This window comes from Anneissia japonica, unplaced genomic scaffold (genome assembly GCF_011630105.1).
Source record: "Anneissia japonica isolate Jap-2015-1 unplaced genomic scaffold, ASM1163010v1 scaffold288249_len478412_cov200, whole genome shotgun sequence".
Classification (NCBI taxonomy): domain Eukaryota; kingdom Metazoa; phylum Echinodermata; class Crinoidea; order Comatulida; family Comatulidae; genus Anneissia; species Anneissia japonica.
Window position 1 is genome coordinate 115,541 of NW_022758042.1, and position 27,701 is coordinate 143,241.

Consider the following 27,701-nt stretch of genomic DNA (forward strand, 5'->3'; position numbering starts at 1 on the left):
CTGCACAAAATTGTAGTACAGTTTTGAAAATTCACTAAGTAAACTTGTACAGCTTTCTGCATATGGTACTCTATCCTTTACCATTGTAAATTCCAAAATATTCCTATCTGTTTTTGTTTTACCCAAGGAAAATATAGTTTAGTTATTATTAATACATGACACATTTTATCATCACTGTTGAAAAATGACCTTAAAAACAGAGCTTTCAACATATTTGTCAATTTGCGCAAAAAGCGAATAACACAAGTTTTGAAGAGCAATGGCAATTAGCACAAATGCCATGTTATTGTTAAGTTTTTAGAGTGTAGGCCTTAGCCTCCTTGTCCTATAAATTTTCACATGCATGTTCTATTATTTTACGATAACATAAACAACAATATTGCAAAGAAAATATTAAATAACTCTAGCACCTACAAATACATAGGATTATGCAAAAGTTCTTGGCCTATGCTTAAAATAAAAAGATATGCAAATGATAATACAAAGACAAGTCATCATTACTTTCATTGTTTTGATTTGCGTTCTGAGTGAGAAGCATGTTGTGTTTTACAATACACACACACACACACAACACACTTTTCTGGGTCAATAATGACTTCTTGATTGAGCGTATGGCTCACACATCTTTTATAATTCAATTCAACATATATTATAAATACAATCTTATCATAAACAAACTGAAAAATCATATCTAGTTATCATATACACCGAGGCCGTATTATTTGCTAGGCTAGGCTAGGCCCATGTGGTTTTGTTTCGTAAGCCAGTCTGGCCGACAATATTGTAGCGTAGGAGGGGAAGATGATGATAAACAACTCACTCGTTCTCGGGAGGAGCTTGAAGATTCGCATCAACATATGCATCCGGTTGATCATTGTTTCCATCAAATGGATCAAATTCTTCTTGTTGGATTCCTAGCTGGTCAATATCTTCAATACTGCTACCACTAGTGGCCAACAGCCGACTCCGCGCATCGTCATTGCTCTGCGGAGCAAGCGTCGCTGCCATCGTAGCAGCCATACTTACTGAAATTAACTTCGCCCCACCTACCTCCCCAATTGTGAATGGATTATGGGAATAAACCCTTGACCTGACCTGAGTTCAATTACTACTGACTGACACTGCATGGTTGATGGTTGGTACATGGTATAGGCCTACGTACTCGCATGTTGTCAAGTTATGGACAGGGCTAAATTAAAAAATGAGGTATGCGACTATTACAATCAAGTACAGTAGCTGCTTGAAGCCGAGTCCTAGCCTAGCTAGTTAGTTGCATTAAATAGAAGAGAGACTACTAGGGTCTAGGCCTGCGCTACGTTCACCACTGAGCTAGTTGGTGCGACAACTTCACTACTACCACTCACTGAGACTGTACGCAAGCGGCTTAGCATAGTCTTGGCATATGCTGTAACAAAGGCCAGGTCTAGGTTAGGCCTACAATAAAAAATATACCAAGTTAAATATAAAAATAAAGGCCCAGGTCGAAAAATGTTAAATATCACTGTTGATATCAGCTGAACTCGCTTGTTTTTTTAATGCAATTTATTTGATCGAATTGCTTTTGAGCTTTACTTTAAAGTAAAACATAATTTTACATAATGTACGCACAACGGAACCAGACAGTAAAACTTCCGCATGGAATATATCCCCATCAAAAAATGTACATTACAACCAACATATTAAGTAGCCATATATGGCAAGACTTTTTTATACCTTGTTTAGCGAACCCGCTGACTGCAAATATTGATAATTTCAAATAAAAATAAAATTTAATTTTTGAGAATTAGCACCCGCCACCACGAAAAAGTGGAAATTGCAGAAAAAATAAGTTTTTCTTTATTTTTATTGTGCTCTCCACTGCCTTGAAATCTTCAAAGATATATTTCTTCCTAATTATATAAATTTGAAGCATTTAACCATCCTATTTTACATTCACCAATAAAATTGTACACTATATATATTTTCTCCTCCATCTGGATGTTTTAGGCAAAGCTATTTGCTAAATAAAACTAAATTTTTATATTTTTACTTTTTATTCTGCCCTCCTCCGACGATGTTTAATAAAATATGCACACGAAAGAAGAAATAAAGTCTCGCCTATAGTAAAGTTTTTTAATTGTGCGGAGGATACCTAAAAAATTGGCTAAAATTTGTGGGGAAAATTGCTAGAAAAATCGGTGCATGGAATCGTAATGCTGCATAATTGCATTGGTTATATATTAAGATTTGGTCAAAGCCTACTTTTCGACAAAATCTGTGCAAAAATCAGCCCTTATTTTCTGAAATGCGCAGACAGATGTCTAGGCCAAATTTTTGCATGGCGGATATATTCCCCGCGCAGGCCTTGCTATACAGTCTGGTTAAGCAGTACTTACGTTTTTGTGCACCTATTTTCCTAGATATTTTCCACGTAAATTTTAATTGGTTATTCAAGATATCCCCTGTGCAAATAAAATACTTGGCAGTGTGACAAATATTGTCTAACTTGTTGATTGATTATGATTTCACCCCCTCCCCCCAGATCGTTCTGATGAGAAATGTAGTAAAGCGAGTGAAAGTTCAAGTGATCAGACAGTTGACGAGACAGATAAAAAAATTACGAGCAAAGAAAGGTACAAAACAGCAAGTTAAGAAGAACTCCCGCCGAGTAGAAAGACTTCTTGCGGAATTGGAGAGTATTAAAGACTTGGTTGCTGATGACATTTCAAGGCAGGCCTTCTTTGGAAAGCTGACATTTGATATCAAATCTCAGGAGGTAATGATACAATAATGATACAAGGTGTTACCTTAAATGCAATAGGAAATATAATCTATTTTTTTATTTTGTAATGATACAAATAAATTGTATTGTCTTTCCTCCTACTTCAAGTTTTGAGTGATTTTATGAATATCTTTTTAGGCTAGCCCCAAGGGCCAGAGGCAGCACTGTTATGTACAATTAACATGACCACACACCAAACAATAGATAGAGGGATTATTTAGCGATGATTGTTTACAGGCGGTCACGTGACCTAACTTGGGTATACATGAAAAACATTACAGTGCGATAGCATAGGAAAAGATAATTATGGTTGCGAAAACAACTACCCACTGTTAACGTGAGAAGTAAATGGATAGGAAAGGCAATATGATTGTTCAAAATAGTGTTTATTTACTTATCTTAGTATTCTCCTTGGATTGTATACTTTGAAATTTAAGTGATCCCTTCATAAACCTTAGCTGGCCCTAACATCGCAGCGTAGTTCGCGGGTCGAAGACCATCATGCATACCTAACCATGCCGTAGATGTGCAGGGGCCTAGGCCTAACATTTGTCAAAAAATCTCAATGTTTGCGGCCAGTATCCTTTACAGCATTAGGAAACCATTAAGGCAAAGTTTAATTTGCAATCAATTTGGTATAGTGTACTGGGAATTATGATGATCTTTACAGCAATAAACAAGGGACATCTCCATGTAAAACACCGCTGTGTCAGTGGATTGTTTATATGCAACCCCCGAGTTAGGTCATGTGATGCCCATCGCCAAATCCCTCCATTGATAAACAATTAAAACAAACCAATACAAAAGCTTAATGTATGATACTGCCAGTGATGTATGTGTACTACTCTACCTGGTTACCCAGTAGAATTATGCATGGATAGGAATAAAATTTTGCATAATTTATTCTTAATAAATGATTTACCCTATATGACGCGAGTTGATTGGCCGAGCAGTTAAGTCAGGGGCACCGTAACCTTCAACTATAATATTGGCACTTGTTCAAACGGCTCACTCGCCAATGGTTCCGGTGGTGGAACAAGTCTTCTCGGATAAGGACTTTTACTTGTGTGCACTATAAACAACCCAGTACATTCTTCGAGAAGAGTAGGGGGTTACCCCGGTGTACTGGTCCATTCAGTCCCCTGTTGTTTAATGGATATGCCCCGTAAGATAGTGATTAATTTTGCTGATTAGCATATCCTTTTTGCTCGTGCCTAAAGAAATGAAATGAAATGACAAGTGAAAATAATGGTGTGCAATTCATTGAGTGTTCCAATATTTAATATCAACAAAAAATAATGTTATGAACATAAATCTCTTTACCAATTTTTATTTTTTTTTTATTAAAGGATGATACTTTGAAACGAGCTACTGCAAGGATCATTCAACATAAGATCATACAAGAGCGAGTAAAGTTACTGAGAGGTACAGTATGCTGCTATAATTAAATCAATTGAAAAGAAAATGATTTAATAAATTGATAACCTTAATTGTATAGTAAAGCATTTAGGAATAAATTTAGATTAAACTATGGTAGAAATTATGGTGTTGAAGTTTTGATATTTGAAGATTAATATAAGTAAAGAATTAGCACTTTTATGTTTGTTATTGCAGCGGACCCCTCAAGACATTTTAAAGGATTTTAGACATTTATATTCCTAACCATTTGGTTATTATTATTATGCTTAATTCCATTCTCTTAGAGCAAGGTGTGCTAACTACCAGTTTAAATTTAAAAGACCTGGAAAGAAAAAAGAGAAGGAAAAAGACATCAAATCCAACAGAGATGTTAATTGAAAAGACTGATGTAGCCAAGAACCTTGTTGATACTGATAACAGTGATGAAAACGATGGGAATATTAATAATACAGATGATGATAGCGAGGAAGATCATAATTTGATTGATGATACTCGTAATTCTAGCGATTCTAACAATGAAGTTGAGGGAAATAAGGACGATACAGATAGGAAAAGGAACTTAGACACTCGGTTAAAACCACTGGACAGTAAAACTGATGAGATATCAAAGGATTTTATAAAGAGAAGTGCTGTTTCCGATTTTTTTATGGGAGCATCATCAAATGATGAAAGTGATGTTGAAAAATCAGACAATGATTCAGATACAGAATCCCATGCACAAACAAACAAACATACAGTGACAGAAAATAAGAAAACTAGTAAAGTAATTTCTGCAAGAGGAGAAGATGATTCAAGAAAGAAGGAAGGGTAAGAAATATTGATTAGTAAAGTATTACTGTATATTTGATTTTTTTTTTGTAGATAACACCTTATAGAAAAATTGCATTGAATTGGGTAGAGGTTTCACATGCATACAGTATAACAATCACACCATGATATGTTATATAAAAGTAACATAGTTTTTTTTTTACATTTTTTTATATAATAATAACCTCATAATATATTTAAGTACTGTTCTTTTACTATATTTTTATTTATTATTGTTTTTATTTAATATACAACCCAAAAAATGTAATGTAAAATTTGTCATTGTTCTTATTGGCACCAACCAATTATTCCTTAGTAGGTTGAATTCCTTTTTTTATATTGAAAATTGTCACAAATTTACATCTTGATACTTAGAAATTTCACATGTTGTTATTTCTTTATTATTTTGTAACAGATATAGTAGTAATTACTGTATATATTTTGCTTTATTTCTCCTTAGACAAATTAAGTTAAAAGGTATGAGGGGTAGAAGGGAACAGCTGGAAGAAAACACACGCACAGCTTTCAGAAAGAGGGCAGCAGAGGCCAAAGCAGCCCTTGTCGATAAACCAAACTATAAGGTGACACCGACAAACACAGAGAAGAATATTCTGGGAATTTCCGATCTTCCACCAGAACTAGAACAAACTGAATTTAGAAATAAAGGTAACACTATCTCAATCTTGTACATTTTTTAATATAAATATATTTTGTAGAGAAATTGTAGCCTTTAGGCCTAAGTATTTAGTAACCCCTAAATTAAGAATATAATTTATACAGTGGCGTATCCAGGATTTTAAAAGGGAGGTGCTGAAATAGAAATATTACAAACCACTGAATTTTACGCAAGGTGCAAAACAAGGAACGACGGGGTATACTGTATATTGATAGCTGTTAACGTCTGATATTTAATTTTAAATTTATTTTTATTAATTTACTATTATTTTTTTCATGTTTGAACAAAAAATAGGGGTACTCAAGCACCGTAAAAACCCCTTGGCTACCACTGATGTAAATGTAATATAGTGTATCACAGTGTATCACAGTCGTGTTTTCATAAAGCCAGGTAGAGCCCTCTGTTGCCAACCAGACGTTGGTTACCATTCATTATGCCTGAATGACTTCATAGACTTTCTGGAATAGGCATTTTAAAAGCTAATATTTTACCATCAAAATGTACTAAAAACACAAAAGCTTTCATTATATTAGTTATTTAACACACATTTAATCATCAATTAAAATTTACAAGGAAAAACTAAGGTACATTTTATTAATTAGGTTAGAAATTGGGATCAGTGGTTTGTCAGTGGTAAAAATGGCATCCGGTTGAACGCATTTTGCAACGATTGCAACGGAGTAGTATCACGTGGTATCAGACGTAACACTGTAGTACTCTATATTGTGGTTTAAGAAACCAAATTTCTTCCTTTAAATTCATTCAGTTGCTCTACCAACTAAGCTATGACATTGACAGGGCTCTCAAGTTGGAAGCTATTTCCAGGCGTTCTGGTTGAATGAGTTTAACACGTCTAATTCAGGCATATGTATAAAATGTAATTGGTTTATATATTAATAACAAAAACAGAGATATTCATGATCACTAGTTATCTCTTTCCTCCACAGAAAAATCTATTGAGGGCGCTATACCAGGAATGAAGAGACCATATCCCAAACAGTTTGGGGATTCTAGGTTTCCAAATACTTCAGGTCACAGAAGCACTGAGAAACCCAATAAGAAGCTTTCCGGGGAAAAGTTGCATCCATCATGGGAAGCAAAAAGAAAACAAAAGGAACAATCCTCAAAGATTGTTCCATTCCAGGGAAGGAAAATTACTTTTGATGATTAGTCAAAAGTTACAATGTTTATTAAGTACTGTATTCGGATACCATCTTAATAGTATAATGATAATCTTCATACAGCTAAATAGTAACCACACCAAAGTGTATTTATGGATAATTATCGATTATAAGCAGGGGCAGATGAAGGAATTTTAAATAGAGGGGGCCCAGCGAGACTTTCAGATAAAGGGTTCTGACCACCTCAGCCCTACCATGGTTTGGGCAAGGTATTGTATGGCTATTCTCAGAGTTAACAAATTTTAATGCAACATTCTTTTCTGTCTCACTTAAGTTTTTAATGTTTCTACACCTAAAGGATTCAAATAATAGTAATGTTACATAAATTCTTTTAATTATAGCACACATAATATAATGAACAAATAAAAGAATAACTTCAATATATGTACTGTACAAGTCTTTTTGTATAATCTTTTATTATCGTCAAACAATTTAACACTATATTATTGTAACAGTTTCTATTGCAAAGATCTGACATAAACAATATTGCATTTACAGTACATCTAAAAGACAAATTAAAACATACACAAATGCTTCTTTATAAATATATATTTTGATTTATTAATATCAGGTATGAGGCCCTCAATCATTATCCCAATTAGTTTATTTTTTCCATCGGAAGTAGTCAAGCTTCAGTATAGTGTTGTTAGCAGTGATTGAGGTGATAACCTTCTAAAGATTGTGTGATCAGGGCCAATAAATTTACACCTCGCTAACTATGAAAAGGTAACATTAAAAAGGTAGAAATTTCAGGCTAGGTACCTTGTCTGGTTTGAGTGATTTCATGCCAGATATCTCAATCATTAATTCAATCCCAACATGACATCTAGTTTGACCATAGCCTATGTAGGAAATATGTAACCTGTAATTCTCTATTGTAATCCTAAAAAGGGAAAATATGCTCTTAAATTTATCATCTTATAATTTCATTTGTTATTTACCTACTGAATAAATAAGTTATATTTTATCACATTATTGGTTGCTGTGCAAGGCAACTTTCATACACAATACCTATGAAATAAAAATTGTACATTTAATGCCACTAACTACTGTATACAATTCTCAATATCAAAATCATGCAATGTATGTACAATTTCTAACCATATTAAATCTAAACTGAAATGTAAGGCGAGGATTCTTGCGCAAAGACATTCTATTTATATTTTATGGGGAAATATCTATCGGAAAACATTTGTAGAAATTCAAGCTGATTTGATCAGCATTTGTTACACAAATACTTAAAAATACAAATTTCGTTTATAAAAAATCATTTCACATGCAACAACTACTAAAAACCATCCCATACCCCTACAGGAGGCTTCTTAAAGGTACAGAACATCTGACAATGTCAATAGCACATGCCCAATATTAGGCTAGAGATAAACTACTACTGTACAGTATGTTACCGGGTCTGACAAAACCCTCTGTTTGAACGAAAAATTCAAAATTGAGTTTTTGGTGTTTTTTAAATTCTGCATGAAGTCTTCTTTAAAACTTGTTTATTAGATGGAAATTGTTTGAGTATTACCAAAGTTATGAATATTTATTTCATTGGATATCAGCCATATAGGTTTTGAGAAAACGGCTTCCCAAGATTCCAAAATCAATAGTTTATTATCAAGATTTGTATTTTAAAATAATTTTAATGTACTTTTTAGTTATATTTAGTGATTGATATTTTATAGAAATGTTCTTCAAATATATCTTGTTTTTTTTTGCGCAAAAAAACAAACATTTTGGGTACTTGTGGGAAATTATAAATTGCGACAAACGGACAGTTTTGCCAGAACTGGTCACATATTACAATGCTACAGACCTCACTAAGTTTGACATAAAGTACTGTATATATCCTTAAGCAGGGGGAAAATTTTCTGCCAAACTCAAAAATTTTTTGTTTAGTAAGAGTGCTTCTGCTTTGGGAGGGTTCACCATCTGACCTCCACCTAAGCACATTCCCTAGATCCCACCAAAGGCCTAAGTTTACACAGGACACTGGCATTCAAAAATAAACACCTCCAAAACCCCCACCCTTTTTTTGAAAGCAATCCTGGTTACGACATTTTTAAGTACTGTAAATTATTGTGGGTATCCAGTATGGGGCTGCAACCAAAGTAAGCCATCTTTTTAGGTTAATGGGCCATCCATCTTTTAGACCTGGTTATCAATAGTTATTTAAGAATAATGTCTCCTCATTGTACATGTTTTCTGGAATCGTTCCAAATATTGGAATCAAATTAGTTTTATAAGATTATGTATGAAAATAGGTTACACTATCAATGTCTTACCAAACAAAATCTCAGAGAGTAGCATTAAACTCTTCCACATTATCATTAGAACTATCATTATCAAAGTAGTCTTGGATTAAGGACTATAAACAATTGGCTCATGTGCACACTAAAGAATCAAGTAGGATTCTCTGCCATGGTGGACAGGCAAAAGTTGCTAGCCCTGCTTTGGTCCATGCATCAAGCGCCATGAGTGGTAGATGTGAATGCCCACTACTATTATTATTATTAATACTATCAAGTTTGATGTAACAGAAATTGACCATATATGGATGTGATATGACATCATCCTTCCTATATAATTATGTACAAATGACACAAAACTTGATAGTTTGTGTAGAGCCTATTCAGGGTAAAACAGTTTATTATAAACTATAGTTAATAAACTTTACTGCCAAACTTAAAAATTCTAAAATGATATATGGTGAGGTAACTTATATTTTTATTTCTTAAATCACTTTCTAAATTAGTTAAATATTTTTAATATAACTATTTTACTTTTATTTTATTAAAAACCACCTGATCATGCATGTGTTCACTGAGCTTTTGGTGAAGAAAGAACTTACTGACAGACAGCAGTCTGTCAAATGAATATCTACAGTATAATCAATAAATCATATAATTCAATGTGAATTGTTAGAAATTTCATGTGTTAAGCCTGGTTTCCAAAAAATCAATACACGCCATCACCTTACGCTTTCGGCTGATTGGTCGGCCAAATTGATTGCGTTTAGAATAGCCACAGGGTTTCAGTGAAAAAAACATTGTGGCGACAGTTTATGGTAGCAATTATGGAAAAGTACTAAATCCTATAGGAGCCACGCAGATTGTGGCTATGTTCTCACACGGCTGCTAACAGTTAGCAGGATCCGGATCCTGCTAACCGTTAGCTGCCGTGCGTCCATACGAGAAAATCCCGATCCGGATACCAAAAATATGATGATCGAATCAATGGGCAATAAGAAACTGGAAATTGTAAACGCGTACGTGTGGTTGGTTGATGACAAAAACGCGCTCAACTTGCTAACCGCCTACGGTTAGCGCTAACCGATCGGGCGTTCTCACGCAGGTGCTAAAAGTTAGCGCTAAAAGTTAGCTCTTGTGATAACCAGGCTCTTATCCATTTGTGAACACAACTTAAACAATAATTTTTATGTTATATTGTATAAATAAATTCCATCAACCTATTGTGAAAATGTTTAAACCATGTGACCACTATTGCATTTGGTTTTCCTAAAATTCATCAAACTATTGTGAACATAATGTGAAAACATTTGATGATGTTTTGCTAATTATCTGGAGGTTATGTGTTCGATTCCTACCCGAATCACAAGAATTTTTTCGCAAGTATTCGAAAACGTTCTGAGTATTTAGTACGATAACACATCAGGTAGAGCAAAACATAATTCCATGTAAAAACATGTTATGAAAGCTATTGCCAATTGATGTCAGCATTACAAAATATCTTGTAAACAAAGTTTTAAACCACATAAAATCCCACATAAACACATGTTATAAACCCCACACATGTTATAAACACAAGTTATAAACTCCATGTAAACACATGTTATAAACCCATTGTGAGTCCACATAATTACATTTTATAAACCCCATGTGAACACATGTTATAAACTCCATGTAAACACATGTTATAAACCCTTTGTGAGTCCTTGTGCCTTCAGCTGCTGCAGTGTCATATAGATAAAAGTTGCGATTTCTTGGTGGCGTGTAGCAACATCATTCATGCGTAAAAACGTATGCTGTAGCAGGCCAATAAGAGGTGGACGTAAGTCGGGATCCTTCTGCATACTGTAGAAAAAAAAACATCTAATTTAAGTAATTTCATGTGTTAAGCCTGGTTTCCAAAAAATCAATACACGCCATCACCTTACGCTTTCGGCTGATTGGTCGGCCAAATTGATTGCGTTTAGAATAGCCACAGGGTTTCAGTGAAAAAAACATTGTGGCGACAGTTTATGGTAGCAATTATGGAAAAGTACTAAATCCTATAGGAGCCACGCAGATTGTGGCTATGTTCTCACACGGCTGCTAACGGTTAGCAGAAATTTCAGTTTGTTAGTTAATGAAGACTAGAGTTGACCTGTAGTAGGAGAGGATAGGACTAATTTTGGTGTGAATCGCACCCACTAAGGATAACCACTTAGTCCAAAAGATTTGTTTTCAGTGGGGTCCTGGTCTCCTGGGGCAGTACCCCAGGAGACAATCCCAAATTTTTCTCATAGAAAACAGCTCTACTCATCAATAATAATTAAGCTTCTTAATAAAACTAAGTTTGTAGAGCAAAACTTTCATTCTGAAATTGAGGAGTCACACGCTGTTGGATGAGTAAGAAATAAAACAGACAATATTAAATGTAATATGTCTCTTACCATTTTGATATAAAGTCTGAAAATGGCTCTGAAAACTTGTCAAGTGAAAGAGATGGTGGGTTCTGCAAAGAAATATGGTACAACTACTATTATAGTACTGTAAATGAGTAATAATAGCAGTGAAAATAAACTGTTAATAACTGAATAAGCGACCCTCTTGAATAAGTATTGCAATAAAGTCTTCAAACATATTCTCCATGGAACTTCTTTAATCATTTATACCAATAACAATAAAATAATATAGTTAGCATTTTATAATGAAATATAATAAAACTATTACTAGCACTTACCTCATGTACTATACACTGAAGTAGATCAATAGGCTGTTAAAAGAATATATTATATCTATTATGCATTTACTTGCATTTGCTATCATATGCATATATTGTCATTCTTTTAAAGGGCAACATTTACACAACAAAATTAAATACATACGTTTAAAAAAATGATTAATGTAGGACAGAACATTATTTATTTTGCATATAAATTCAAGCCTTTAATTTTTTGTTTTTTAATACCAAAATAAATAACTGTTGTATTATAATTATTTATACAAAAATAATACAATAAATATACATGACAATGCTGTGGAAAACAATGGCTAGATAAACACAAGTTAACAGCCAAAAATAGAACCAGATCTTTGTGACAACACCCCCTCCTTCCTCGGTAGATACAGTTATACGTCTATGTATGAAAATACGTACATACTACTTTATAATTATTGTCAAGTGTAATATTATTTACTTACCGATAATGCTTGCTGCCTTGGTGTGACCTATAAAAATTTATATAAAAAGTTAAAATATAGATAAATTAGAATCATTTACAAAGTAAGCTTATTTTGTGTACTGCCTCTTGCCTGTGGAAATGAATAAAAGCCCTGTTGGTTTCTTAAAATTTCAAGAGGAAAATTTGAAAAAAAGCTTCAGAGGAGCCTATTGGTAGGCTTTGTGCTTTTAATTGAGGTCATAAGTTCACAACCAATACTGGTCACATTGCTTCTGCCCTTGGACAAGAAAAAGATCAGTGAATAATACAAGAATTTGTTATTCAAGTTCCATACATTTTGCAGACATGAAAACCACGGTCCTTTGCAGTTTTCTCTTATTGACTGCTTGTATGAATTGTTGATTGCAGTTAAAGTAATTGTCACTTATTTATAAATTAATTAAATACAGACTTGAAAAAATATTGGTAGATAAAAATTATACTTACAGGATAAGGAAACCTTCCAGTTGCCATCTGAACAAGAAAAACATATTACAAACATATTAATAATTATGATCACCTCTGCAAAAAATAATAAATAACAATTTGTCTTGTTCATGTTTACCAATGTTCAGTGCCAATCCTAGAGTGACCCTAAATATAGGTATGATAGTTGCAAATTGATTAGAAGTGCCTTTGCCAAAGCAGAAAAATATCAGTTTATCTTTGTTTACCTCTAACAGGAAGATACCTATTGCCCACACCTCTGATGGTATTCCATATTCACAACCTAAAACACGCTCAGGCTGAATATAAAAATCAACATTGTTAACAAAGAAGTATATGTTAATTATACACAACTACAAGTACTGTATACAGTACTAATTGTGTTATTCTAATAAAAGAAAATATAATTTAAGTATGGTATCATTTATTAATTTAAATCAATTGTTTATTTTTTAATTTGTCTTAGGAAGTATAAGGGCCTGTTTCTGTTGGCAAGAAAAAAATGGTTATTTAACCGTTTATATTTTGTCAACAGAAACTGCACCAGATTAAAATAAACTGTTAAAATGGTGTGCAGGAAAACTCGCAATTAATTCAGTGTTTGCACGACAAATAACCGTTTATTGCCGTGCACTTTTTAACAGCAAAACATTAAACGGTTATTCATAATTGACCTTATGACCTCAAGTGAGACAAAATGTGTAATACAGCATTGCTGATAATATTCGGAAACATCTTGTTTCTTTTTTGCGTACAAGAATCAAACGATAGAAAGGTCATTACACACTTCCGAACTTCAAAAGCATTATGGGTAATGTGTCATCATACCTTCCCCGACCACCCAGCAAGATAACCGGTTTTTTTATAGCAACAAATTTAACAACACAGACATATGTTTACAAATCAATTTAGCATGGCCAAAAAAAATAACTGATATTTTGATAACTGATAACTTAATGATCTTTTCAATATTTTAATTGAATGTATAACGCTTTTTCCATATGTTATCACAGACAATATATCTATAATTAACATCGACTTTGTAAAACAACATCACAATATTTTCAGTTCAATTCAATTACACATTTATTCAATCAATATCAACATTTTTAGTACCCCATTACTCTTCTTTTTTAATGGATGGTAACTTTACATCCCTGTGGTATTTTATATAGTGTACAGGTAGGATTGTGCAACAGTTGGTGAAGTGATAATACTTACACTCATATATGCATTGGTGCCAATGTATGTTTCAGCAATTGAGCGGTCCAGCTGAGCACTGACACCAAAGTCACACAGCTTCACCTCGCCTTGTGTGTTCACCAGGATATTGGAAGGTTTTAAATCTAAAATTCATTACAGTTTAAAAAAAATTTTCTTTTTAAACACACTGAAAAAGGTGATGATAGTAATTTTAAAAAATGCTCAATTCAGTTAAATTTCTTTTATTATGATTGTTTGATCTTTATTCAGGTAGATTAACCTGAAATAGAAATTGAACACACAGGACAACAGGACAGTACAAAGATGAAGGGAGAGAGAGAGAGAGAAAGAGAGTATTTACCTACAAAGGTAATTAACAATATGATAATATGGTTGGGTATAATATACAAATATTGACTGCTCATGAGTGGAATGGTGAAATCTATTGCCCCGAGGTGATGTAGAGACCGTAGCCGATCGTCCGCCCTCGGCAAGATAGGCTACAGTCACCACATCACCGAGGGGTATAGATTTCACCGATTCCCAAAACTAGAGTAGTCAATATCTGTTTTATATACCTCATACATAGATTCTATGAGGCATAAAAAAGTAATGAAAAGAGTACCCACCATGTAGGCCTGGCATACTTCCTAGGCAACCAAAGGGCTAATCACTCTTTACCATACATGCATGTCATAAATTTCATAGCAAACATGTTATAGGTGGGGCCTAGAAATTACACATCGCGACAGGGCAAAAAAGTACTATCAATTTGGGTGATAGTACTTTTTTCTCCCAGGAAAAAAAGTACTATCACCCTATCCTACGTCACATGAGTGATGGTTGAAGTTATTGCCTGCTTCTTAACCAATCAGATGCCTAGAATATATGTATGCGGTACATAATATGTAAGTAGTATTCACTTCTGAATAACAATGAGATACAACAGTAAATTAACAGTAAAAGGTTACACATGAAAATTATTCATATATTTTAAATGTGCCCGAGAAATGTCTAAAAAATAAAATAATAAATGTCCTTATGACAATTTAAGATTATGGTTATGTTTTTCTAGGGGATTTTTTTATCAGCCTAAACGAAAGGACCACCGACTTAAAATACAGTTTTACATATATGAATGAACAGATAAACCAACCTACCTCTATGTAATATCTTAAGGCTCCATAAATAGTTAAGTCCTTGGACAATCTGAGAAATATATCAAGGTTAGTTATGTATTATTAAAGATATATTTGTATTTGTTTTTCAACACACATATATACATTACATTAAATATAACATTTTTAATTGGGAGATTTTACAGTAAGGTGTATAATAATAATTATTATGTTATTATAATATGCTAGTTTATAGCAAGTTACCAATCCAATACCATCCCCTCCAAATATTCATTGTCTATTGTAGTCCTTGTTTCATCACATAGTCATCATCATAATGATAATTTTCACATCATATCTTGCACACAGTTACAAAATACCATTCTGGTAATGCAGATTGATCTCATTCATTATATTACGTTTGAAATGTCGGGGAAAATATATCTAAAGAGTGTAACATCATTTTACAAAGAGAGAAAAAATAGAAAAAATAGCTTACTGATACTGTCATTTTCCCTAGGATGTCCTCAGGAATACATTTATACATTTCTAATGATCCCCCTGCAAAAAAAAAAGTTACAGGAATTATTTTAAATTTAAAAAAAATCAAAAGTCAAAATATCTATTAGCATAACTAATGCCTAAACATGCATGCAGTTTTATTGGGGTATAAGCCTATTGCGTAGCCAAGTGTCTGCATGCAACTGACTAATTGTCAACAAATAAAAAATTGTTAAATACAATCAACTGCACTAAATTTTACATGGTTTACTCTAGGTTTGGTGTTAACCATATCAAAGTATACATGGTAAATATACATTTGTTTCTAATATAATACCCATTGTCTTGCAAAATAATGAATTTAGATTTATTAAATTCATGTACATACAGGAGCATGTGCTTATGAATAATGATTATCAACCAGAACTAATTTCAAAAACCATAAATATATGAATAAAAGGAAACAGGAAAAGCAAAGTGTCATACTCAAATAAATATAATTGCTATCTGTACTATTTTAGTTTATTATTTATATTTAGTAAGTGAATAACATTTAGATTCATATTTACCATCCATAAATTCTGTACAGAACGATATTCTATCTTCATTAAAGAAAGCACTATAAAAACCAATAATTACGGGAGAATCGCACTGTAAAAATAAAGAAAAATGTTATCAAAACCAAATCTCTAGCAATCAAATTTTAAGTTATAATGCAAGACATCAAACAAGACAATGATCACTGAGCAGTCATAAAAATCTATGTCAAAATTAAAGTAGGCCTAACTTGCTGAAGGACTCAAGGAGAGAGAATACATTGACAGATGCATTAGCAATTCTAACACTACAGTGACATTGTATCAAGAGTACAACTTGAAGAAACCCAGCCACTTCAGAAATATTAGTGGCTTTATAGTCAATCCCAAGGCACATACAGGGACAAAAAGTCGACCTCAGGATACCTCAATAACAGTACAGGCCAAAATGAGGACCCTATATGAAAAACTGGAGGACAACAGTAATTCTGAAGACACACAGAGAGTCAACATTTTGTCTGAGGACACATCAGTCAATCATTACAGTGAAAATAGCTAATTCAAAAATAGAAGAAGCAATAGAAAGGAAGAGATGGAGAAATGATAAGATGGGCTAGGAGAGGTGAATGACACAATGATGAGCAAACAAGCCCATTTGTGTAGTTCATTGATTATTATTTTTCCACATGAATGTCTGGGATCATTGTCCTCTTTGTAGCAAAATTTGAAATTAATATACGTATTTGATAGATAAACAATATTTCTGGTCTACACAAGGCAATCAATAACACTATATCAAGACAGATTGATTGTTCTTAATTAATCACCTGCTCTTAATTAATTAGTGGAAGGAAAAAAATATTGAGGTTTCATACACAGCTATAAACTATTACAACTTGATCTTACTTCAAAGGACTCTTCCATTTTATAATATGGGTTATTTTGTAACTAAATTCTATCAAAGAAATTTAAAAAAAAAATCAATCATACAAATTTTCCCATGAATAAAACTTATTATATTCTGTAAATATGCTGCAATTATATATAATCATAACAATAATGAAGTCTTACTTATAAACAATCAATTGCCACATCAATTTGATGAAACATCCCTTTAAAAAAATTATATCACCTGATACCGCTTTCTCACTTACTCAATGTTAATATTTCTTGCTTAATTTATTGATCATACCAGTACCGACATTAATTAATATTAGTCTAGTTCATGTTTATATACCTGACAGGTAAACACAAATAGGGAATTGTTTTCAGAGTGTTATCTAAAAAATCTACTCTTGTATTTTTGAAAGTAACTGAGGTGCAACAGATAAGTATTAAAAGTACCAAGGAGAAAATATATCTGCGAAATTTGGTAAGAATTCTTTTTTATATATATATACAAATGAAGAAGAACTGCTAAAAGAAGCCAAGGCTTTGTGGATGGAACTGTCTTCCTAAGGACTCTTTCCTTTTAGAGTACAATTCAACTTTCAATTCAAGTTTATTTCGGGTAAAATTTGTACAAAAAAAAAGGAGCATACATCAAAGTTACAAGAACAATAAAAACAAACAGTGCTGCCAACCCAGGATGACCAAAAGTAAACAAACGTGCTACTGCTCTCCAAAGCAGCATTCAATATCTGTTTCAAGCAGAGTGTAATTAACATGTTGTGCACCAAATGCTTTTTTAATCATAGTTTGTGATCTACTACATTATTAAATCCTTTTATTTACTCTCATTTTTTCCTCATTTTTGTAGCCTACAGTATACTTAGAATGACTTTCAGCCTTGTATTTTGTAAATTTGATTAAAAAAAATTTTTAAACTATACTCTATTATTTAATACATGAAAATCAACATCTGTATACTCGCAAGTACTGATAATAGCAAATAAATCCTCACTTTAAAATAATAAATGAAAATTGGAACTGAACTTGTAACCATATTATTTGGGTTTTTTTTAAATGCATATGAAAAATATCAATTTAACTCGCATCATTTGCTTTATTTACAGAAAATGAATAAATTTTGCTTTATTTACAGAAAATGAATAAATTTACGATAGTGATCTTACTTGTGACTGTGTTTGGAACCTATTGCCAAACATTAGAGCAAAGAGAGAATAATAATGGAAAGAAAAGAGACAGAAAAAAGGACCGTATTCAAGATCGCTGTGGTAGTTCTTGCTGCGAAAGGGGTCAACCTGGATTAAATGGAAGTCCAGGAGCCCCCGGAATACCAGGAGCAACTGGGATACCAGGTATAGAGTTTCAATACAGCTTTTATTGTATAATAAAACAGAGTATTTTTTTTTACACTGGTTATTTTTATTAAGACAACATCCTTCAGACTAGCTTTCCATAACAAAGTGATAACATCCATCATGGATTTGCTATGAAGCAACATATAAATAGCTCTTGCAAAAAACTAGATGTGTGAGGCAACTGCTGGATTATTTTATAATGAATTTATTGTGATATTTAAATCCAATCAAATCAAAAATGTATTTATTGAACCACTGTAATTGAAATGGAAGAAGGAAGTCAGGACCTTTCCTAAATACTATAGTATTTAATAAAAGCTTTTTAATTAATTTTGACTATTTAACTTACTCCTAATAGGACGCGATGGTTTGCCCGGCCTCCAGGGAATGCCAGGCATGCAGGGTCTGCAGGGACTAACAGGTAAGCCTGGTCATCCTGGACCACAGGGCCCTAGAGGCCAGGGTCCACCTGGTGAAAAGGGTGAGCCTGGCCCAATGGGCCTGCCAGGGCCCCCAGGCCTTGGCCCACCAGTCTTAATGGAACTCTCAGACTCTGAGGCCACATACAGAAGCCTTGCTACGCCAGCATTCACTGCCATCCGCACAAGGGGCCTTGCTTGTCATCCCGGCCAGCAGATGGTTATCAGCTTTGATAGCATCGCAACAAACATTGGCGATAACTTTAACTCAACGCATTTTATCTGTCCACGCAATGGTGTATATTTCTTCATTTTTCACATAACACACAGCCGGGACCCCAAAGTGGAACTAGTTATGAACAACGAATGCATTGTATCAATTCATGGAGATTCTGCAAATCGGCATCAGCAGTCGTTCAGTAACAGCGCAGTGCTGGAGTTAAGAAAAGGGGACTTATTGTGGCTTAGCCTCAGTAGTGATCATTCACTTTCTGGAGACACACTGAATCTAACAACATTTTCTGGCTTTCTAATCAGTGCAATCTAGATCCATATAATTGTGAAAATTCACTAAAATAAATCTAAGGTATAATAAAATAAGTTAGGGTGAAGACAAGCTAAACAAGTCACTCCACGCAAATCGTGTTTCAGAGACTGTTGACGTTTTGGTAATGGTCTCTGGCCGAGGAGTGCCCGAAATCATAAACCTCGAAGGTTCATGACTTAGAGATAAAATTGTTCTTAACCAGCTTTATATTGAAACCAGCAGTGGCGGCAGCAATTTGTCGACAAGGGGTCTGACATTTCCGACGGAGAGGTCCAAGCCCAGGGGTCGACGAAGCCTCGGTTGATGGCCTAGAATAAGAACTCCCTTGTAAGGGTTCACAGGGAGTTTTTATGGCTTAGTATGGTCCAAAATGTGCTTTCAGACTACAATATTATGGATTGGCAGTCAAAATAATGTTATTTAAATAGGCAAATTATTATTTTTAAAATTTTTGATCCAACGACCTAATCATGCATCAAGCGATAGGGGGTCCAGGCCTGTCCTATAGGAAGGGGGAAAATGCCCACCCTGACACCCCCCACCCTGCTGGTGCCACCACTGCTTGAAATTCCTGTAACTTCATAACACATTGTTGACTTTAAAACATTTTATAACTATCATTTTACTGTCTAACCTTGTATTAATAACTAAAAATTAACATTAATATTATATTATATTACATATATATAAAATTATATGCATATTTAAAATACATATTATATATTATATATTATTATAATATATATTATATATTATATATTATATTCATACTTATATATTATATATATAATATATATTATTATATAAGATAAGATAAGATTTTCTTTATCGTCACGTTTACAATGAATTATACATGAAATTTTTCCTGTTGACACATTTGAAATCTTAGCTACTAGATAAAAACATACATAAGGCGAAATAAAAAATAAATTACGTTATCACAAAACCATTTTACATATATACAGGTCATTCAAGCAAATAAATATGGATTATCTTTTAAATTTTGAGTTATGTAAGTGGATGGAATTACGCACAAATGATTTTCTGCATCTATTTGTTCTACATTTCATAGGAAGTAGTCGGCCAGATCTACAGATAATGAGTTCCTTATGTAGCGGATGGAAGTTGTCTTCTAGAATTTTCTTTAAATGAGTAATGGCCTCTCTCTCATAGACATCTTCAACCTTATTTATATCATTTTCAATCAACTTGCGGGCATTATAATATATATTATATATTATATATGTATATTATATATCATATTAATATTAATTAATAGCTATAAATTGATTTTTTGCAAGAAGTGACTGGTCTGGCTGGTTTTTGCCACATTTAGTCTTTATCATAGTGCATTTTTGTTCAACCAAATGATTCCGTTCATGTTGTTGTAATATTCGTAGACTAACAGACACCTACCTTGTATAAAATTTGTAGTTCTGAGGCAATCTGTTTTTGCACCCCTTCTTTTGATATATCTAAATGCATAACCTAAGAAGAACATAGAAGCTTAAAATAAATTATGGATAGTGTAATTTATATGTGTGATGAATGGAGTTCCATAGTATACACTTTGTTATCAAGATTACAATATATCAATAGTGTTAATGGTGGTGGTGGTGATTGTATTTTTGATATGATGATAATTTTTTTTTATTTATTTTTTTTTATTTATTTATTTCTCAACCAATAGAGATAAAAACCTCCAATAACAGGTTGGAGAAAAACATATACATATACAAGGAAACAAAATAAATAATGGTTATTATTATATCATGGTGATGATGATAATGGTAATAATGATGGTGGTGAAATTGATGGTGACAATGATTGTGGTGGTGGTGATGAAAATAATGGGTGGTTATGATGATGACAAGTATGATGATGATGATTATGAAAATAATATTATTGTTATTATAGAAAATAATTGTCACCTAACACATTGATAAATTACAAATATTTTAATAATTTCTTTTTCTCACCTTGACTGCTACTATATTATTTGAAGGCCGATGGAGAGCTCTTGAAAAGTAAACAAACATAAAAATTATTAAAAGCATGATATATATATTAATCATGTAACATTCTGGACTGACAGAAAATACCAAATTAAGATTAAATCTATATTATGAAAACATTTATATTATGAAAATATTTGACTTACTTGTAGACTGTACCACTATGTCCACACCCAAGCACCTCAAGATAATGTATATCACCTTCTGCCATCTGCAAATAAATGTTTTAACGTTAAATATTTTTTTTAAGACTACATCACAATACTCACTGAACATGTTTCACCCCACTATGTATGGATATCTGGACATTATGTAAATAGTCAATCAGTTTATAATGCAGTTTTAACAAAATCATTATGATTGCATTCAAACATGGTTAAAGATTTCTATTGTCTTTCGTTACCAACTTACAGTTCCATTTGCAAGGATTTCTCTAAGTGCTGCATCATGCCGATGTCTGAAACAGAAAATAAATTAAATTTAGGCCAGATGAAAATTAAGTTTCAGTTTCTTTAATTTACATTATGAAAGTGAAGGCTAAATTACATGATATTTGCAAAAATGAATATTAAAGCATCAACACATAAATCAAACTGTAAGCACAAGACATGAAAAATGGAGATAAAAGTAACAATAATATACATTAAAATTCACAGAAATTCACAAGATTAAAAATATATATTATACCGAAATTAAAAAAAAAAAAAGTTAAAACCAAAAATACTGGGTTTCATGTTCATTGTCAGGCATTTATTTAATTATTATTTTCATTGTTAACTGAAAGTCATAATCTTTATGATAACAATTATGATGGTGAGGTTGGCTATAATACTGATTATTTTGATGGGGAGAGAAACGATAATATTAATCGTGGTGGTGTAAAAATGATAATACTTATGAGAGAACATATGTAATTGATTTACCATAGTGCCTTCCCAATTAGCATCATCTTAATTCATATCATAATATATCAGTTCATTATATTCAAACACTACATATATTAAATCAAGAGAAAAAAGGAATACCCAGTTCCTAGAACAACTCCACTGTCAACTTTCTGTACAAGTGATGACTCCTCTGGTCTTGTATTTATCTGATAAAAAATGTTGAAATTAATATGCTTAATACTCTGTCTACAAAAAAACATTTTAAGAATTTTTGCTTTTATTTTTGTACATTTTTACACTTGTTACATTTTATATATATATATATTTTTTTTTGTGTGTGTCTTATTGTATTGGTTTTATAAGGACCCCATTGAAAATGAGCATGACTACCGTCGGCTTAATGGGTAATCCTGGTGCTCTTTTGTCTTTGTTTCTCTTGTATTGTTATGTCGAGTACCTAATAAATCAAATCGAATCAAATAATAGAATAGATGATGGCAACACAGTTCTTCAAAATTGGTCACACACATATTTACAATCATACACACATAACAACAGACACACATAACAACAGACACACATACACCAGAATAACTGTAGGATCTTATAACAATTAATGATAATGATAACAATGTTTTATCAGTACATAATCAAAGCCTCTATGTGCATCATATCTAATGGTTTAAATATAAAGACTATGCTTAGTGTCACTGTTAAAGGATATGACAACATTAATCAAGGAAGTATGTTTACAGCCAACGTTTGTTACAACTTGTCAGGCATGCTAATTAACCAAAGCAAAATTAACGTATGAAGTTCATTTCCTGGTTTATCAAAAGGGTAATCTTTATCTGTCAGAGCAACCACTAAAAACATTCCGTTTAAAAGAAATATTTAAATATAAAAAGGTTTGGACAATTTTTTCTTTATAAAGTAATGATAAAAGGTAATTCTTTTGTTACCGTTAAACCGTGGAAGTTCCTCTTCCCCGCATTGTTGACTAGAAAGCAAACAAAAAAATACTGTTACTGTATACAGTAAATCTGAAAATAGCGCTGCTACAGCAAAAAGCAAAGTGGCTTCTATAACAATAGATGATTATATTAGATATGTCAAACTGATTACAGTATATTTTCTTTCAAATTTTCACTTTCATATGTCAGCTTGGTTAAAATATTCCCCTTTTTTCAAGTTATGATTGGAGAGCCATGCGACAGTTTATAAGTTTTTGGTAGCCCACATTAATGAATACATGCTACGTTCATTCATATTATAACTTGTGTATTATTATCCACAAATAACATGAACTCTATTGAATTGAATAGTAAAAATTGTAGATTTTGATACACAAAGTGTTAGGATCTTATCCATGCTATCAAATTGTATGTGACAAATAATGTGATATGCCCATAATGGCCCATATTTGGGTATAATATGACATTCATCATCATGGTCATATATGAGCACATTGCATAGATTTGTAATATAAAATATTCTTATTTAGTGAAAAACGGAATGTCCTATGCATCTCGGAACATGCTATTAGCCTAATGAAAAAATTTCTTTGGGCTCATAAACATTCATTATATCGTATAGAGTAAAACAGTCGTGTCGTCACAACACCAGGTGGCGCACTTTGTTGTCAACCAGACATTGGTTACTGTTCATTATGCCTGAATGACTTCATAATCTTAATGGTTTAAAATAGGCTTTCTGGAATAGGCATTTTAAAACCTAATAATTTACCATCAAAATGTACTAAAAACACAAAAAGCTTGCATTATATTAGTTATCAAACACACATTTGTGAGGTCTCACCACGAAATGAGATGCATCGTTGGTAAAATCATATTGAGATATTCACCAAAACAGGCCAAAGTCAACCTTTTTACAAAATTTTGATTTTAATGTTTTTGAATAACTTGATACTTATATTTTATGATTGTATATTTTGTGAATTTTCTTGCCAAAACAGTGTTCTTTGCATATATTCTGTAATCCTAGTCATACAATTTTTTACAAGTTAGTTTATCTTTGAGGCCGATTTTCTCAAAACGTGGTTCTTATACACCTAAACTTTAAATGCTCACATCTCTGGATTTACTTATAGTAGGGAAGCCATTCAAAGACCAAATGAAAGCTTATAATGTGATCTACCATAAATATAATATAATTTTTGAATTTCTAACCATGAGACTCATTTTGTGGCGAGACCTCACATTTAATCATCAATTAAAATTTACAAAGAAAAACTATGATACAACATCTTAATAATTACATTAGAAATTGGGATCAGTGGAGAAAATGGTGTCCGGTTGAATTCATTTTGTGTCGCCGATAGCAACGGTGTAGTATCACGTATTATCGTGACATAACACTGTAGTACTCTATACTATCACCTACGAACAGATGTCCCTTACCTCTTGGATATAGTGTTAAAGGGGGTGCCATCTTTCCACTACTTGTACATTCTTCCATTAGATTCATGTACTAAAAAAGACATACATTACATAGCTTCAAGCATTTTTCTAAAAATAATTAATAATATAAGTGTAAACTTAATAAAGAACTGCATTCAATTTGCTGGGGCAGATTTAGGGGGTGGGGTCGAGCCGGTTTCCCCACCTGCCCTTTTGGAAAGTTAAAAAAAAGAAAAGAAAAAGAAATTATTGTCGCCAAAAACGCCTCAGTTTATTTCTGAGCGTCAGAAAAAAAAATGTCCGCCCTAGGGTAGTGTTGTCCCTCCCCCATATCTGGATCCACCCCTGATTTGTTTATTATTAGGCCAAATAAAAAAAAAATTATTTTTGTTGGCCAGGCCCGACTGACCCAAAATGTATGAAATTGAGGTTTAATGAGCTAAAAAGGCTGGAATAAGACTACGTTGCTGGACGGTATGTAATGTGACAGTGTTATGCGAAAGTTTTGCTTCAAATATTTTTATATTACATAGCCTATGTACATGATTGGTCGAAATGGCATCATGTGACTAGCGCTACGAGGATTGGAAACGTTATATTTCCCCGTAGGGAAATATAACTTTGAAAAGTGACCGGTCTCTGACGTCACCGGATTACACCCGCATTGCGCCCGTAGAATTCTATTCGAGCGGACGATCGATCGCTCACGAATTGTGAATGTGGAAAGCCTAGCGCTTCGAAAATGGCGATTTCAAATAAGTTTAAATCTCTCGACGAAGACGGATTGGATAGAATTATTGACAAAAAGGATTCTCGGTGTACAAAATTAGTTGTGAATTCATCCGTTAATGTAGGCCTACTCAGTGAATGTTGTAAGGCCGAGGAATCATCAAATATTACACCTCTAAGCAGGCAATATCTGTATAAAAATGGTCTTTGTATATTTTTGTGTATTTTCTACTTTCTAGGCATAAACACATTTTTGGGGAAAAAAAATTTTGTACCGACCTAGACATTTTTGATTTTTCCCAAAAACGTTGCTAGGCCAATACAAGAATTTGTTCTTTTTGCCCTTACATTAACTAACTATAATAACAAAAATAATACAATAAAAGTAAATATATAATATCAGGGATCAATACACAAATTAATTAACTAATACAGTGCAAATTTTCTTAAGAATAATAAACATCAGAATGAATTAATGAACTTACAAAAGACATCATTGCCTCCATTTCTGCTTCGCTACTGACAATGATACGATCCCCATCATCATCCTCATCTTAAAATAAATGAAGAAGTATAATATAATTCAGGACAAGGAATCTTTAAAATTTCTATTTTCAATATCAATTTCATCAAATGCCATACCCTGAACTGTAGTTTAACTTTATTGTTCAAAAGAGTTTGAGAGTTTGGTTTTCACTATTATATAAAACTAAATAAATTTAGAAATGTAATTTTACTTTGTAGGAAAGTAAAAGTGAAACACTGTACAAAGTACTTTAATTGTAATTATTGTGAAATACCTGTTGCACACATTACCAATATGCTTATACTTTTTTGAAATGTTAAACTTTGTATTTTAAATGTATTGTTTTATTACTACTTCACAATGTATGTTTTTTATGTATTTTAAAATGTATTAAATAAAGCATCCTGTATTTGGCCATCAGCTGTTGGATGTGACTGTGGAATAAAAAAAATAAAGTAAATTATTGAGAACAGTTGACAAAAAAAAAAATATATAATTTTTTCTGACACAGCTGTCTCTTCACCAAGCGGCATTTAAGTAGGATTCCACCAATAACTGGTATGTACAGTAATGTAAGGAAATAGAATGTCTGTGTGCAATCAAAATCATCGTCCTATATTGTGCATAAACCTTGTATGAGTATTATATTCATGCAGCATTGGTGGTCAGTTATGTCCTCGGATGTGAATATCAGATACGCTGTCCTTGAATGTGTCGATAAATGGCGACTTAACAACATGTTGAGGCAGGCTATTTCACTGACGGATGGTGTCTGGGAAAACGAGCACTTCCAAAAAGTTGTACAGGTTTTTGGAATGTTGAAATTCGTTCTCAAAGCATGGAAGTAGTTACATTATACAGTACAGTACATTATGCATGTCAGTGAAACATACTGTATCCACCACTGATGACAGGTAATACTGTTTGGATATTTAAGTTCTTAATTCCACTACTGTATAATGTATTACATCACATTCAGTATAATCTTTATTAGTGATATTTTCTTATGTTTATCTCAATGTTGTGCAGTATGTAAACAAAAGCAAATTATTTAATTTAGTTTAACGACGAATTCACAAATACTTACATTCAAATATAGTGCTATTGTTATTCTGCAGTGCTTGTGCTATCACTTCCTATATAAATAAAACACAAGTCAGTGGTGGTAACAGAGTGTTTGATGACTTGTTCAAATTGTTATTATGTTTTATACAGAATGATAAAGATTTACACTAGTGGCATAACTATGGATTTTTTTGTCAGAGCACATGAAAACCTGGCCCAGGATTTATCAATCTCTGCTTAGCAAATGTCTTAAGTCAAAAAAGTTAAGATGCCCCTGCCCTGAGCAAATATTTATCAAACCTAAACCATCTTAGCAAAATCTTAGCTTAAAAATCATCATAGGAGGGCATGCGTACAATTCAAGACTCTTTAATTTTAAGCAATTTTTAAGCTAAGCAATATTGATAAATTTGACTAAAGCAAAAAAATGGACGAATTTAAGTTGAAAAATCCGGCCCCAGTGGCGTATGTATCAACAAGTACTAAAATTGGGGGTGGAGGGGAGTACTGATGAGGGCATAACTTAGGTGAAGTCGGAGGGCTTGATGATTAAATGACAGGGTGCTAACTAGAAAAATATATCTGTGATTTATTTTTGCCTCAAAAAATCAGTGGAAACGATCATTTTCAGGGATGATTTCATCCCCGAAATTTCTAATAAACTGACAGCAACTCACCGGAACACCAGTCAATTGAATTGAAGTGAGGTCGAGGTAGTTTTCCAACTCCCCACC

General features: G+C 32.8%; 4 protein-coding genes across 4 annotated transcripts in view; 2 read left to right on the plus strand and 2 right to left on the minus strand.

The window, feature by feature from the left end:
• LOC117124978 (ras GTPase-activating protein 1-like) overlaps positions 1 to 1,095 on the minus strand; it is a 38,001-nt gene extending 36,906 nt beyond the window's left edge. Inside the window, exon 1 of the mRNA XM_033271328.1 lies at positions 821 to 1,095. Coding sequence (XP_033127219.1) covers positions 821 to 1,020 — 200 coding nt within the window. The 5' untranslated portion in view covers positions 1,021 to 1,095. The remainder of the gene's footprint in view (positions 1 to 820) is intronic.
• LOC117124979 (serum response factor-binding protein 1-like) lies at positions 1,055 to 7,374 on the plus strand. The gene is made up of 6 exons (XM_033271329.1): positions 1,055 to 1,206; positions 2,522 to 2,755; positions 4,111 to 4,186; positions 4,465 to 4,987; positions 5,448 to 5,653; positions 6,611 to 7,374. The coding sequence occupies exons 1-6, from the start codon at positions 1,180 to 1,182 to the stop codon at positions 6,832 to 6,834; spliced, it is 1,290 nt and encodes a 429-aa protein (XP_033127220.1). The 5' UTR covers positions 1,055 to 1,179; the 3' UTR covers positions 6,835 to 7,374.
• A 2,703-nt stretch (positions 7,375 to 10,077) lies between these two features.
• Positions 10,078 to 27,124, minus strand: LOC117124980 (dual specificity mitogen-activated protein kinase kinase 5-like). Its single transcript, XM_033271330.1, has 19 exons — positions 26,990 to 27,124; positions 25,862 to 25,929; positions 24,648 to 24,717; positions 23,190 to 23,227; positions 22,366 to 22,433; positions 21,752 to 21,797; positions 21,487 to 21,551; positions 21,305 to 21,344; positions 20,742 to 20,813; positions 16,129 to 16,210; positions 15,558 to 15,619; positions 15,101 to 15,149; positions 13,959 to 14,083; positions 12,965 to 13,036; positions 12,738 to 12,764; positions 12,271 to 12,297; positions 11,810 to 11,842; positions 11,520 to 11,581; positions 10,078 to 10,938 (listed from the first exon to the last, which is right to left on the minus strand). The coding sequence occupies exons 2-19, from the start codon at positions 25,880 to 25,882 to the stop codon at positions 10,779 to 10,781; spliced, it is 1,119 nt and encodes a 372-aa protein (XP_033127221.1). The 5' UTR covers positions 25,883 to 25,929; positions 26,990 to 27,124; the 3' UTR covers positions 10,078 to 10,778.
• LOC117124982 (complement C1q subcomponent subunit C-like) lies at positions 16,775 to 20,035 on the plus strand. Its single transcript, XM_033271331.1, has 3 exons — positions 16,775 to 17,467; positions 18,140 to 18,356; positions 18,718 to 20,035. The coding sequence occupies exons 2-3, from the start codon at positions 18,143 to 18,145 to the stop codon at positions 19,323 to 19,325; spliced, it is 822 nt and encodes a 273-aa protein (XP_033127222.1). The 5' UTR covers positions 16,775 to 17,467; positions 18,140 to 18,142; the 3' UTR covers positions 19,326 to 20,035.
• Positions 27,125 to 27,701: the final 577 nt, after the last annotated feature.